This window comes from Emiliania huxleyi (assembly GCF_000372725.1).
Source record: "Emiliania huxleyi CCMP1516 unplaced genomic scaffold EMIHUscaffold_27, whole genome shotgun sequence".
NCBI lineage: Eukaryota > Haptophyta > Isochrysidales > Noelaerhabdaceae > Emiliania > Emiliania huxleyi.
This window is the reverse complement of record NW_005200011.1, coordinates 758,646-772,743: the sequence shown is the minus strand read 5'-3', so window position 1 is coordinate 772,743 and position 14,098 is coordinate 758,646. Positions and strand designations below refer to the sequence as shown.

The following is a 14,098-nucleotide window of genomic DNA, read 5'->3' as shown; positions in this document are numbered from 1 at the left end:
ATTCGCGGCGCCGATGCGTTTCACCAATACCTAAGGGTGATCGCCCCGCTAACCAGCCGCCCCATCACCGCCTCCCTCATCCCCCGCCCTCGCCGCCGCCTCCGAGCCCACCGCCGCGCCCCGCCCCGCATGCAGCACCACGGCGTGCCCTTCGTCTTCTTGTCCAACACGGGCGCAAAGTGCGCGAGCGGCGTGCAGTCCAAGCTCGAGGCCAAGGGCATGCTCGCCGCCGCCTGCCCGGCCACTCACATCTACACCGCCGCGCAGGCGCAGTGCGCATTCCTCGTCGACCACGTCCCGCTCGGCGGGCGGGTCTTTGTCATCGCCGGCGGGGCAGACCACGGCCACGTCGAGGAGGCGTGGTGGTGGCGGCTCCTCGTCGCGGCGGGCGCCGACCTCGTCCGCTCGTGGGAGGTGGCGCACGTACGCACAAGACCACACCTCTCTGTCGCTACACCGCACACCTCACCTCAATACAAACCTCCCCCCCTGTGCTCAGTCACACACTACTGATGCTTGCACCACATTCACACATGACTGATGCTTGCACCACATTCACACCCCACGTGCAGGTGCGGACCACACTGACGGAGGACGAGGCGCGCGAGTGGGCGGCGGACGCGTCGGCGCACGCGCACGGCTCGAGCTCGTCTGTCTTCGTCGTCCTCTTCAGCGACGGGTCCATCACTGCGGACTGGTCCTTCGACGTCATCAAGAAGGCGACCTGGCTGCTCACGCACGGCGCCGAGTTTGTGTGCACGGCCGAGGCGCGCGTGTGCACCTTGCCCTCTCGGGACTGCCCCGCCGCACCTTGCCCTCCTCCCCTGCTTTCGCGTTTTCGCTGTGCCTCCCCCTCTCAACCCCCCCCCACCCACCCACCCATTACCCCCGCGGACCCCCCTCACCGCCTGAGCCATCCCGCCGCACAGGACGCCTTCAACCCGACGAAGGAGGGCCTCCCCCTCCCCGGGCCAGGGATGTTCTCGGCCATGTTCCGCAAGGTGACCTGGCCGCTCGGCCGCCACCGCCACCGCGTCCTGGGCAAGGCGGACGGCTAGCAGCGAGGGGAGAGGACAGCCTGAGGACAGGATAGCTAGAAGGGGTGGCTCGTAGCTAAACTCGGGGGGCTCTCTCGTTCTGCCTCACCACCACCCTTCCTCTGTACCAGGGCGGCGGCGCGGCCGAGGGCGGCAAGTACATGGTTGGGCACGCCATCGAGATGCTGCGCCTGCAGGGCTTCGACGGCGCGAGACCTGACCGTTCAGCGAGACACTTGTCCGGGAGACGCGTCCATGACATACCCGTGACATGCCCTGCAGGCGAGCCGCACGAGATCCTCATCGTCGGCGACCGCTTCGACACTGACATCCGCGCTGGCATCGCGCTTGCGGGAGGCGGCCCAAGCGACTCGGTTCTGCGCCTCATAGCACGTGGCTTGCGGTTGCGATAGGCGTCGGCGCTGGCTTGCGCACCTGCTTGGTCGAGTCGGGATGCCACTCGAAGGACTTGCAGACGTTCTATCCCACTGATCACGCCGACTTTGTCGCCTCGTCGGTGCGTCCGACGCCCCTCCCGCCCTACCCTCGGGTGCCGAGGAGGTGTTCCGTCTGCCTTCTACTCTACAGCATCCCTCTCCCCTGTTGTGTGCTCTTGATCAGGTGGCAGACCTCCTCCCGCCCGAATGGCGCGGGGGGGCGCTCGATCGGCCGCTGGCGCGCCCATGGGTGCACAGGAACGCGTCGATGGACGACTTCTCAGCCTCGCCGCCCAGCTTGGCCACGATCGCCTCGTCCAGGGACAGCAGCTGCGCGGACGACGCTGCGCCGAGCGGCAATTTGCTTGGCCGCGCGGGCGCCGTCCGGGGCGAGAAGTCGCTCCGTGAGTGGACCCTCTCGCGCGGCGATCTGGTGCACGCGGCGTCGATGCGCCTCGGAGCACATGAGCCGCTCATCGGGCCGCTGCGCGCCTTCTTCGAGGCCAAGGCGCCGCCGCGCCGCCGCAATTGCCGCACTGCCGTATCGCATCCGCACACAACCCCGCACGAGCCCCACCCTAAGGGTGCACGATGCTCGGCTAGATCATGCGTGCAAGCGGTGGCCGCCAGCAGCTCAACCGCACCCGAACCCACGCCCGAACCCCTCCCCGCCGCAGGAGCACGCGGCCACTGGCACCATCGCGGCAGAGGACGTCATGGTGGCCCTCAAGGAGCTTGGCCTCTCTCGGGGCCTCCCCGACGAGGCTGGCATCCCCCTGCGCGGCGGCCGCGGCGACCCAGCACCCCCGCGGGTCAGCTTCCGCGATTTTGTCGCCGAAGTTACGCGTGTCTTCTCCCTGGAAGCGACGGAGTGGTCGCTGCCGCAGGCCGCCGCCAGCCCTCCGGGAGGGGCGGCCGGCCGGCGGCGCAAGAGCTGCGAGCAGGCTCGGATTCTGTACGGCTTGCGCGACGACGACGCGCCAAAGGCGGCGCAGCCCTTGTCTGCGCCGGGCCCATGCCGCGTGCGCTCTGGCCGTGCGCGCTCGAGCAGCGACGTGCTTGGGCTCTGAACAGACGGGGACCGCCCCAGCGCCGTGTGTCAGTGTCAGGGCGGGCCGGCAGACAGAGATCAGACTAGAGTACTGGTAATATAATAGTATGTACATGGGTAAAGTGGGTTGAGGCGGGCTAGTACTGTAGGGTGGTCGGACTGTCTATTGGGATCGACCCCAGCTATAGGCTACTACTACGGAGGTACTAGTAACTAGAGTTCGCGTGGGCCCACTCGCTTGCTTTTTTTGATTTCGCTCCAGCCCTCTGGTCATGGTCTTACAGTACGCTGAGTAGACCGGAGGGCTAAAGTATACGAAGCACTTCACACTCCAAGTGGAGCTGGCGTGGGCCATGGCGTGGGCCCCGGGCCCTGGCCACCGCGTGTTGCGTTTCAAGAATGGTAACACGGACACCTCGCTACTGGGAGATGGGTAAAAAGGAACAGGTCCCCGCCCTTGCGATCTTTGTGCAGGTTTCTTTGTGGGTGTGGTCGGCGACGTCGCCGGGGTCGTCCTCCCGATGGGGGACTAGCACTAGCCGTCTTCCACATGGTCCCTCGGGTCCCTGCTGCTCTTAATCTCTTCGTACATCCTCCTGCTGATCTCCGCAAAGTCCTGCTCCCTCCCTCGTCTCGCCCTGCACGTCTGCTCCGCCTCACCGTCGTCTGCCCTGCGTCGTCTGGCGACGGGTCCTCCATAGTCGGTTGAGGTCGCCGCCCTCCTTGTGCCTCTTCCCAACGTTCCCTCGGCGGCCGATGCCGTCTGCTCCGGCTCCCCAGTCCCCGGGTCTGCGCTGCTCTCGTCCGCGCTAGTTTCTGTTTCGTCACCACCGGCGTCCGTCCTCTTCTTTCTCCTCTTCTTGTATGCTTTGCACATCGCGTCGATTCCTTTTCGCGTGAGCACCACACCCTGAAGCCCGCCCAGCCGAGCTGAACCGCTCCCTAAGTCGAAGGAGCATCATCAGTCTCCCGGCACCCACTTCGCGAATGGTGTCTGTGACACCACCCTGACATTGTTTTGTTATGGTGTTTTTTTAACTATATTGACAGTTGACTTTTCCGTTTTCGCCCCTGCACGCCCCCCCGCACACGCGGGGGCTCTTAGTCTTACGGGGGCTCTTAGTCTTTACGCGCGGCTCGCTCATCGCTGGCACGCGCGGCGCACACGTGGGTCGTCGGGGGACGCGACGGGGCTGGGGTGTGTGTGGTGACACCACTGCGCGTACGGCTCTTAACATACAGGTACACACTGTTTACTCTGTTTTCCCAGATCCGCCCTCTCTTATGCTATGTCCCCCTATCGTGCGTCCCGGACATCACAAGATCGAAAAGTACATGCGCGCGAACGTGCGGGAGCCACCAGCCAGTGCAGCAGCAGTGAACTTCAGGGCCCTTTTCTGAAGGTCCGGCCAGTGATGGTCTTCTTCTCCTTGTCGAGCTTCTCGGGCATCGCACGGTTGAGCACCTGCGCCACGGGCCGGCGCCTCACCCCTCTGCCGGCGGCAGCGATATGCGGTGCAGACACGCGGCGGCAGTGGCGCGAGGCGGCGTGAGGGGGCGGCGACGGGGCGGCGAGGCGCTGTGGCGGCGCCTGGAGCCAGTTCGAGGAGCGCGAGCGGATACGCGTGTGGAGCTGCGACTTTGCGCCTGCGCGAGGAGGGGCGAGCGGCGAGCGGCGAGCGGTGAGGGGCGAGGGGCGAGGGGCGAGGGGCGAGGGGCGAGGGGCGAGGGGCGAGGGGCGAGGGGCGAGGGGCAGGGGTGTAAGTGCTCGTTGGCAGGTGTCTGGGTGCGCGCCCATGACATGAAACATCAGGTAGTTTCGGTAGCCAACCACGAGAGCAAGCACCTGCCCCAGAGGGGGGGAGGAGGAGGGGGTGGCGGTGCGCACCTTCTCGAGCTGGCCGCTATGCCTCGGCTATATCTCGGCTGTATCTCAGCTGTATCTCGGCACCTTCTCGAGCCGGCCGCCCTCGACGTTCCGCTTGCTCAGCGCGAGCGAGACGTGGCCGACGAAGCCGGCGCCTAACACAAGGGAGGACGACCTGGGACCTAGCCAGAGGAGAAGAGAGCCGCCAGCGGTGGTCGAGGGGAGGCGCCTTGGAGCGGCCGGACGCCGTCGAGCTGCTTGAGCTCGAGCGGCGGCTCGTGCCTAGCAGGGCGTGCACAGAAGGTGATGAGAAACAAGACACCCAACTGCGCCGACAGTGCACACCGCGTGGGCGTCCGTCCCAGCGCCTCGGCAGCTGCGCGTCGGCTACAGCTCGGCTACAGCTCGGCTACGTCTCGGCTACGTCCCGGCAACATGTCGGCTGTAGCGGCACGTGCAGCTGACGGTGTGCCGCATCTGAGCTCTATCTCGGCTATCTCCCGGCTGACTCCCGGCTATCTCCCGGCTAAGGGGTACGTGTAGCTGACGGTGGGCGCTGTGGCGAGATCGCGCGACTGGCGGCGCGAGATTTCAATCTCGTGGAGGAAGGCCTTGGCGATGGCCGCCTGTGGGGAAGAGAAGCAGAGGGGCGGGAGAGGGATGGGGGATCGTGAGCGGGTGATGGAGTGATGTGACAGTGACGTGAGAGTGCTACGAGTGCGGTGGCCCGCCTCGACGGGGCTGGCGAAGGCGATGCCAAAGACCACGATCACCACGTCATCCTGGCGGCGGGCGGGCGGGCGGGCGGCTCACGGCGCAGAGTGCGCGTGTCGAGGGTTGCTCGCACCGGCAGGCGGCAGCGGGTGGTCGGGGCCGGGGGGTGGGAGGAGGAGGGATGGCCAGCCGACTTGCCGCGACGGCGGTGGCGGCGGTGGCGGTGAGGGCGGCGCTGGCGAGGGCAGGGGCGCAGTGGCGGCGAAGGCAGTGGCGGCGAAGGCAGTGGCGGCGAGGGCAGTGGCGGCGAGGGCAGTGGCGGCGAGGGCGGTGGCCGGCGAGGGCGGTGGCCGGCGAGGGTGTGGGGCGAGGGCTGCGGGTGGTGGCCGCCTTTGGGACGACATACATCGCCTCGCCCTCGCGGTGGTGGACGGCGTAATACGGCCGCGGCGGCGCGGCGCCGCCGAGGAGCGCAAGCAGCGCCACCCGCAGCGGCGCGCCCAGCACGTCGCGGCCGACGCACGACAGCTTGCGCACCAGCTCGTTCCGCGCCTCCTCCTCTGGCGGCAGCGCGTCGAGGTCGAGCGCGAGCGTGAGCGAGTAGCCTGGCTCGGGCGGCTGGACCATGCCGGGGTAGAGCTGCTCGGCGAAGAACGCCTCGCCCACCCCCTCCACCACCTCAGCGAAGCAGCGCACCCACACCGACAGCTTGAGCACGTTTTGCTGCTCCGGAGGCACGCAGAGGTAGTACTGCACGCCAAAGTCGCTGCAGCGGACGTCGACGGCCTCGCGCCGGTCGGGCGGGGCGTGGATGCGCGCGGCGAGCGCCTCGGCCATGATCCGGTGCCCCGGCTCGAGGTGGAGCATCGCCCAACAACAAGGCACCAAAGCCGACAGAGTCGGCGGCGAAAAGAATTTGGTCGCCTTGGCGAGCCGCTCACGGTGCCCAGTGTCTACGATTTTGAAGGAGTGGGCGTGCAGGCTGTCTGTTTACAGGCGCCGTCCGCCCGCGCGCGCGCCGACCCAACTCCGAGCACGCTCGCTCGCCGCTGGGCGGCGCGCGTCCACACTGCGTCGGCAACACGACGCAGGAGCTCGCTCACTGCTGCTGCGGCGGCGGCAGCGACGGCGACTGCGAGCTGACGGCTGACGGCTGTACGGCTGTACGGCTGACGGCTGGCGGCCGGCGGCTGCGGCGAACGGCGACGGCTCGGTTCGCGTTCGCCCCGCGACGGTGCGACTGAGCCTGCCACGCTCGATCTGGGAGCCACTCGGCGCCAGTTCGAGCGGCGGTCGGCTCGGCCACTGCGGGTGCGACGCATGATAGAGCTGCTGGGCGCCGCATCGTGTACTACCGACCCACGCCAAGGCGCGGGGCGGTGGTGCTCGCCGGCGCTCGCGGTGCTTCGGTGCTCGAGCGCGCTCAACATTGTGGTCGTTCAGGGCGGCTCGCACAGCGCCCGCAGACACACACACACACACACACACACACACACACACACACACACACACACACACACACACACACACACACACACACACACACACACACACACACACACGCAAGGGCGAGGACACGCGCAGGGGCCGCACCTCTAGCGAAGCCCACAGAGTGGGAGACTCCTATCACCGCCCTGCCACCCACGTGAGCCTTTTGGCCGCCTCTGTCAGTGTGCCCGTGGTAGTGAGAGACTGCTGGTGAGAAGCCGGAGGAAGGTCGCTAGTCGAGAGAGATCGCCAGTGGAATAGGGAGTCCACCGTGCTGCAAGCCTGTCGCTGTCCCTTGTCAGGAGCAGGAGAACTAGGAGAGCGCAACCAGTAGGAGGCCCGCGCCTGCCCCCGTGCCGCCGGGTGCAACCTGTCCTATACGAGAGAGGAATCCCTGGGACCCTGTCGTGTGGGTGAACCCTGCCCAGCCCCCCTCCGTGTCGCGATGCGCTCCCCGCTCCCGTTCCCCTGTGTCCCTGATCGTCCTTCCAAGATCCTGCTCGTGCAGGTGGGGACCCTGTCCCTCTCCCACCCCCCGTTTGGCGTGCCCGTTTTATTTATTTTATTTATTACGGTGCTCAATCGGCGTGGTCAGCGACATACTGGGAGAACAACGAAGAGCGGGATACGTGACGAGTCGTCATCATCTGTCCAGCGTCCACCCATACCGCGTTGGTGTCCAGTCCGAGCCTGGCTGTTCTTCACCTTACTACCTACCTACTAGTGAACTACAGGTAGTGGGGAAGGCAGCCTCGATTGCCATACAGACATGGGTGCGAAACAACGACAAGACCAAGGCACGGGCAGAGGAACGAGAGAAGAATATAGGGTGGATAAAGCGCCTGTTCACGGCATGGAGGGTGAGCCACGCCGAACGCACTGAACGTAGAGCCGAGCGGAAGGAAGAGGGGGAAGACGACTCCGAGGAGGACGAACCAGTGGAAATCCCGTTGTCAGCCGTCACGATGCACCCGAAGGGGACCCCAGCGCCGGCATCATCAGTGAAGGCACAAGTGTTCGAAGAGAGAGTGGACCTGAGCAACGATATGACTGGGTGGCAAATGATCGCAGTGGGCGTCAGAAGACTCGTCCTTGCTCGAGGAGAGCTCGATAGACTCGAGGGGCCAGGATATGCAGCGAGGAGGACGGAGCTGCGCCGAAAGGAGCAAGAAGCAGCGAGAACAAAAGGGACCGGCAGGCGGCGGCGGCGTCGCAGAACGAGGCAGAGGAGAGCGACGCGACAGAAGAAGAAGCGACAAGGGAAAGAACGACGAGAGTGGGACGACCGCGAGGTGGCATGAAGGTTGCAGCGAGAATCGGCGAGAGACTGCGAAGAGAGATAGGAAGAGCAAGAGGCGGACGCCCAAGGGTTAGGGTGGGCGACGGCTAGCGCACCACACCCCTCTCCTTAAAATCCCTGCCTGTGTGGTGGCGGCCTGGTGGCGGCGTGCCGTCCTCCCATCCCTCCCTTGGCTGTCTGTTTTCTTTCTTTCTTCTGGCGGAAGAACAGAGAGCGCTTGAATGCCGGCATTCAAGCGAGACAACGCTAGTCGGCTCCGCAACGCGGAGCGGTGCATGAAGGCCGGCGAGCCGCTCACGGCGCGCGAGGCGTCCTTCATCAGCTTGCTGATGGGACACACCGAGCGCACCGGCGCGGCCACCGTGCGCTTCACCATGCACGTCGACGGCAGTCTCGACGGGCAGATCAACATCAGGTGGGTGACGTGTGCGAGGCTGCGCAGCATCTGCACACATTGGCATCTGTCGAGAGCGCTCGTCGTGATCGGCATCACACGTCTGAGCCCGTCAGTCGATCAGACAGGCCAGAACGCCTCGTGGCAGGCCCTTCACGGACGAACTCCGCACCGCCGTCGTCGTCCATCTCAGAGCTAAGAACCCGGACTTCGATTTGCGCGTTGCGGCGGGACACAAGAGAGGGACGTCCAGCTCCACCGCAGCAGACGAAGAATGCAGCCGATGACCGCGCTCCTCCTCTCCACCTCGCACACCACGTCGTCGGCGCACCACAACTCAAGCCCCGTTTTTGCCCATTTTCGTCATCCGTCAACAAAATATCGGAGGGAAGATCTGTAACAAGCGCAAACCTTGCTCAGCTGATCAAGCCTGGGTCGTAGGCCAGGCCTAGGCAAAGAAACCAGCGTCTCATCCGGCTTCCCCGCCGGCCGGACACCAGAGAGACGGCCATTCCGGGCATTTGAACGCGCCTTTCGGGGCGAAGATCCAGCACCAAGAAGTTTGTAAGTTACTAAGTAGTCGATCTGGCCCTCAACAAAAGAAAAATGATAGCATGCCATGTCCCGCCTTGCTTTGTTTCCTATCAAAAGAAAAATCCGCCGCCTGCCGCCCTCGGCGCGAAAACTCCGAGCAGCTTCCGAATCGCTCCGGTCCCGCTGATTCTGTCGATTTCCTCGGCAGAGATCGGCAGCCACCCGCTGTTTGCTTCGAGTAGATCGGAAGCATCCTTTGGAGGGTCAACCGGTGACATCGATCATCGTGCCGCCGGTTTTGGGCAGAATGAGGCCGGAGAGCGACGGCCAGAGAGCGCGCTGGACCAGAGCGCGGCGGAGCGGGACAAGCGAAAAAAATCAAAGGAAAAAGGAAGGAGAAGAAGAAGAGAATCATTCGGAAGTGAAAGAAGAAATCAAATCGGTCTTCGCGCCTGCTACACCAACCGCCGTTATCGAGAGCGAGAGCCCGGGCAGTCGCCAGTCGGATGCCGCTCGACAAGGGTGTCCACCTCAAGTGTGCGCACACGGAGGGGCGCGGCGCCATCTCCTACGCCCCCGACGGACGGTGCTCCTCCTTCTGCTGAACCCGTGCGCCGCCCGCCTCGTCCGACGCCTCCCGTTCCCCTGTCCAGGCACATTGTCACGTGCGGCGAGGACACTTTCGTCAAGATCTTTGAGGCGGAGGAGCTCAGCGCCGAGCCGCGCACCCTCGAGATCCACGACGCGCCCGTGACGGCGCTCGCCATGGACCGCAAGGGCGCGCGCGTCGTGACGGGCACCGACGCTCACATCGCCTCAGTCTTCTCCTACCCGTCGGGCGAGGGGATGCGGATGCTGACGCGGATGCAGTCGGCGGTGCGGTGCATCGCGCTCGACCCCAAGGGGCGGATCGCCGCCGTCGGCGCCGAGGACGGCGCCATTCGCATGTGCATGGTCAACGCGAGCGGCGCCGGCGCGTCGCAGTTTGTCTCAGTCAAGGGGCACACCGACTCGGTCCTGTGCCTCGCGTTCGACCCGAAGGGCGAGTATCTGGCCTCGTCGTCGGCTGACGGCACCGTCCGCATCTGGGACATCCGCGACGACCCCACCACCGTCAAGACGCTCTCCGTGTGCGGCCGCGTGCTGCCAGGCTCTGCGCAGCAGCTCGGCGTGTGCTGGCACCCGCAAGGGGAGACGCTGGCGGTGCCAAAGGGGGCGGGGGCGATCCTTCTGGACCGCGGGACGTGGGAGGAGACGGCGACCTTCGAGTCGGGCGGCGCGGGCAAGGACGGCCACTCGCGGGACGTCTCCACCACAGCCTTTTCGCCAAACGGCCGGTGAGGGCCGCCTCTCTTGCGGGCCCTCGCCTCCGCCGCCGCGCCGCCGCCGCCGCCGCCGCGCCGCCCCTCTTCTCTCCTGTGCGAGCGTTCACTGGCCTCGCCGCCCCTCCCGCCCATATGCCCGTTTCGCCCACCACGCACCACCCGATTCGCTTGGCAGCGCCGGGCCGCCGCCGGCAGCCTCCGCCCCCTCCCCCCCCCCCCCTTCCCTCCCCACACGCGACCCCTCTCAGCCCACTCCCCCGTCTCAGGTACCTGGCGACGGCGGGGCTCGACAAGCAGATCTTCGTGTGGGACGCGGCGTGCGGCGAGTCGCTCGACCGCCACCGCGGCGACGCAACGCCTTGCGGCCTCTGCTGGTCCCCGACCGCAAACACGCTCTGCTTCCTCGACGACTCAGGCCAGCTCGGCATCTGGTCGCAGCCCGTCCCGGCGCACTACCCGCCCCCGGTGGGCGACGGAGAGACGGCGACGGCGGCCAACGCCGCCGCCGCCGCCGCGCCGACTCCGGGCGCGAAGCCGGCGGCGGCGCCCGCCGCCGCCACCGCCGCCGCGGAGGGCGGCGATGGCGCTGCGCCAGAGGGGTCGACCCCGGCGGCGGCCGCCGGAGGCGAGGAGGGCGGGGACGAGTCCAAGGGGGGGCGCCGCCGGCTGCGCAAGGTGGTCCATGACTCGGACGACGGCGGCTTCTCCGACCACGACGACGACGAGGCGGTCGAGGCGGCGATGCTGGCTGCGCAGCTCAAGATGCACGGCACGCACGGTGCTTCGGCCGCCGCCGACGCGGCCACCGGCGGCGGCGCGGGCTCTGCGGGGCTGAGCGCGGCCAAGGCGGCGGCGGCGCTGCTCGCGGCGGCGCCCGCCGCGCCGGTCCAGGAGGTGCTGCAGCCGTCGGCGACGCCTCTGCGCAACTCGCGCCGCTTCCTGCTGTGGTGAGGGCCGCAGCCGCCCGCAGCCTCAGAGCCGCGCCGCTCTGCCTGCCCGCCTCGCCAGTCGCGCCCCTCCCGCGCCCCGCTCCCCCGCTTGCAGGAACCTCACGGGGATGGTGCTCTCTCGCGACGAGAACACGTACTCCGCCATTGAGGTCGAGTTCAACGACGCGACCAAGCACCGCACGATGCGCCTCACCGACCACTACGGCTTCTCGATGGCCGCGCTCGACGAGGCCGCCGTCCTCTTCGCCTCGCGCTCCAACCACGGCAAGACCCGTCCACCGCCGTGTGTCCTCCTGCAGAGAAGCTGTCCCGCGGAGCCTTCGCGGAGCCTTCGCATAGGCAACCCGTCCACCGTCGTGTACCGGCCGCTCGCCTCGTGGGCACCGAACTCGGACTGGCAGGTGCAGCTAGAGAAGGGCGAGGAGGCGGTCGCCGTCGCCGTCGGCCACAAGTTCGCCCTCGTCGCGACCAGCGCGCGCTACTTGCGCGTCTACTCGCACACGGGCGCGCCGCGCTCGCTGCTCTGCCACGGCGGCCCGCTCGTCGCGCTGGCCGCCTCGCGCGGCCTCGCCGCCCTCGTGACGCACGCGGGGCGCGGCGCACTCTCCGACGACCAGGCGCCGCCGCCGTGGCGCTGCACCCACCTAGCCCCAACCCCTCCCCCCCAAGCCGGGCGCTCTGCCCGCCTAAGCCCCCGACCCCTCCCCCCCGACCCCTCCGCCCCGAGCCTGGCCCGACCCCTCTCTCCGACGGCCAGGCGCTGCTCGTGACGCTGTACGACCTGCGCGAGCCCGCGCGGCCCGTGCGGCTGGCGAGCGAGCTCCTCCCCCTCTCCCCCGGCGCGACCCTCGACTGGGTCGGCTTCTCCGAGGCGGGCGCCCTCTCGACGGTCGACTCGGCGGGCGTGGTGCGCCAGTGCGTCCGCTCGGCGGGGCTGACGTGGATGCCGATCCTGCACTGCGCGAGCGCCAAAAAGTCGAAGGCGGACCCCCCCGCCCCGTGGCTGGGCTCGTCCCCTTCCACGCCCATCCCACGCCCCCCCCCCTCTGGGACTGCAGGCGGAGCATCACTGGGTGGTCGGCCTCACCGGCGCCCAGCTCATGTGCATCCTGTGCAAGGGCGACGACAAGTACCCCGCCACGCTGCCGCGGCCCGTCCTCACGGTGACGCTTCCCAGACACTCCCTAGACGCCTCGTAGACAGCGCGTTAGGAGGCCCGCCTCCCTCCTCGCCAGCACTCTTGAGTGGCGTGGGGCGCCCGCCTGCCTCGCACGGCGTGGCCACCGACACGTCCTCGACGTGTCCCTCAGGCCCTCCCGCTCGCGATGCCCCTTGCGTGCTCCGAGCCCGCCGAGCCGCAGCTCGAGGCGCAGCGCATCGCGGCGATGGTCGAGCTGGACGAGTACCGCCTCGCCGCCACCGAGGCGGGGCTCGGCGAGGAGGAGACGGCGGAGCACACCATGCGGCTCGTCACCAAGATCGACTCGCTCGCGCTCAAGCTCTTCCAGACGGCGAACGGGACGGAGCGCAACGCCGCCGAGAGGGCCCGAGGTTTACCCGTGACGGCCCGAGGTCATAGGCGAACAAGACGGAGCGCAACGCGCGCGCGCTCGACCTCGCCCTCAGCCTGCAGCTGCCAAAGTCGCTCCACGGCGCCGCAGACTTGCCCCTCGCCTTGCCGCTTGTTCAAGCCCTAAGCGCCGTCCCCTCCTGCTCTCGGCCAGGCGCACTCAAGCTCGCAAACCACTTCAAGCTCGGCCCCCTCGCCGACCGCCTCTCGCGGCTGCTCGAGGCGCCCGCCACCCCCGCCCCCAGAGGCGTCGAGCCGACCGTTCCCTTCCCTCACGGTCCGCCTCACCGGGTGACGCTGCGAGCAGGCGCGGCACGACGACGCTGACCCCGATGAGGACCTCGAGTCGGCGCCGCCGCGCGCGCCGCCCGCCGCCCGGGCGCCCGCCGCGCCCGCCGCGCCCGCCGCGCAAGAGGCCGCCGCCGACGCGGATGACGAGCGGGAGAGCGGCGCGAACGAGAACGACGCGCCGCCGAGGCAAAAGGCGGTGGCGGCCGCGGCCCCGGCTGGCAGCGGCGCCGCCCCGACGCTCCTCAACCCGTTTGCCCGCGCGGCGGACGAGGCGACCGGCAAGTCTGTCCTCGAGCTGGGCGGCACGGGCAAGGCGCCTAAGCGCAAGGCTGGCGCCGCTGGCGCCGGCGGGGCCAAAAAGGCGAGGTGAGTGCGGGGACGGGGCCGGTGACCAACGCTTTGGTGCTGCTCTGCCGCCTTGCCATTCATGACCGAAACGTGCTGTCATAGCCCCTTGTTGCCGCGCGGGCACTTCGCCCGGGATGAGTATGTGGGCCGGTCTCTGTCAGTGGGGGACTCGAGAATTAGCATCTCTCTGCACCCCCGGGCAGCGGCGTACTGTCACTGTATGTCCGTTTGGGCTCGCTACGTACGGCTCTAACAGCTCGATGTGACTGGTGCCGCGGTGTTGTGTGGAATGAATATTTACTGTTAAGAAAAAGCATGTGCTTTGCCTTTGGCGGCCGCGCTCAAGGACAAGATGAAGTTGAAGATCTTCTGACTTCTCCATAAAAGCCGTAAGCGTATACTTCTCTTGCGTCGTGGATGGAGCACGAGTGGATGCAAACACTCGACGATGATGCGAAAGCGCGTTTCCGTATGAAGCGCTACATGGACGATGTGATCACAGTGACTGCGAAGGACGATAGCACGTGGGATGTTGATCGTTTCCGGGAAGATTTCCGCCGTTCGGAGTGCTACTGGGCCCCGTTGAAGCTGGAAGCCGCCGAGAGCACCCATTTTTTGGAAACGACTCTTGAGCTCGACCCAAGCGGAAGTTTCCGGACGAGACTCAAGAACGTTAATGAGGGCTGCGAGACGGCACCGCGAGCGTGGCGCTACCATCGTTGGGATAGCTTCACATGCGCTAAAATGAAGGCGGGCATCGTGGTTGGATGCCTGCTCAAGGTGGTCGCGATG

The 14,098-nt window shown here is 67.3% G+C and overlaps 5 protein-coding genes across 5 annotated transcripts; 2 read left to right on the top strand and 3 right to left on the bottom strand.

Annotated features, from left to right (window-relative positions):
• The first annotated feature begins 704 nt into the window (after window positions 1–704).
• Window positions 705–2,802, top strand: EMIHUDRAFT_354485 (hypothetical protein). Its single transcript, XM_005777067.1, has 7 exons — window positions 705–767; window positions 930–1,046; window positions 1,169–1,259; window positions 1,320–1,430; window positions 1,599–1,600; window positions 1,659–2,015; window positions 2,152–2,802. The coding sequence occupies exons 2-7, from the start codon at window positions 990–992 to the stop codon at window positions 2,542–2,544; spliced, it is 1,011 nt and encodes a 336-aa protein (XP_005777124.1). The 5' UTR covers window positions 705–767; window positions 930–989; the 3' UTR covers window positions 2,545–2,802.
• A 258-nt stretch (window positions 2,803–3,060) lies between these two features.
• EMIHUDRAFT_206781 (hypothetical protein) lies at window positions 3,061–3,402 on the bottom strand (the record flags this gene model as incomplete). The annotated part of the gene is made up of 2 exons (XM_005777066.1): window positions 3,061–3,196; window positions 3,266–3,402. 2 exons carry the CDS (start codon window positions 3,400–3,402, stop codon window positions 3,061–3,063), a joined length of 273 nt encoding a protein of 90 aa, XP_005777123.1.
• Window positions 3,403–3,740: 338 nt separating this feature from the next.
• Window positions 3,741–5,985, bottom strand: ARPC2 (actin-related protein 2/3 complex, subunit 2). The gene is made up of 8 exons (XM_005777065.1): window positions 5,497–5,985; window positions 5,124–5,174; window positions 4,930–5,018; window positions 4,622–4,674; window positions 4,477–4,547; window positions 4,320–4,371; window positions 4,117–4,172; window positions 3,741–3,990 (listed from the first exon to the last, which is right to left on the bottom strand). The coding sequence occupies exons 1-8, from the start codon at window positions 5,971–5,973 to the stop codon at window positions 3,910–3,912; spliced, it is 930 nt and encodes a 309-aa protein (XP_005777122.1). The 5' UTR covers window positions 5,974–5,985; the 3' UTR covers window positions 3,741–3,909.
• A 54-nt stretch (window positions 5,986–6,039) lies between these two features.
• Window positions 6,040–7,001, bottom strand: EMIHUDRAFT_354481 (hypothetical protein). Its single transcript, XM_005777064.1, is given in 2 exon segments — window positions 6,040–6,668; window positions 6,670–7,001. 1 exon segment carries the CDS (start codon window positions 6,449–6,451, stop codon window positions 6,206–6,208), a length of 246 nt encoding a protein of 81 aa, XP_005777121.1. The 5' UTR covers window positions 6,452–6,668; window positions 6,670–7,001; the 3' UTR covers window positions 6,040–6,205.
• A 2,323-nt stretch (window positions 7,002–9,324) lies between these two features.
• Window positions 9,325–13,328, top strand: EMIHUDRAFT_450583 (hypothetical protein; the record flags this gene model as incomplete). Its single annotated transcript, XM_005777063.1, has 12 exons — window positions 9,325–9,408; window positions 9,476–10,127; window positions 10,445–10,612; window positions 10,745–10,925; window positions 11,100–11,154; window positions 11,192–11,370; window positions 11,437–11,675; window positions 11,855–12,004; window positions 12,156–12,260; window positions 12,408–12,648; window positions 12,822–12,928; window positions 13,230–13,328. Exons 1-12 carry the CDS (start codon window positions 9,329–9,331, stop codon window positions 13,326–13,328), a joined length of 2,256 nt encoding a protein of 751 aa, XP_005777120.1. The 5' UTR covers window positions 9,325–9,328.
• Window positions 13,329–14,098: the final 770 nt, after the last annotated feature.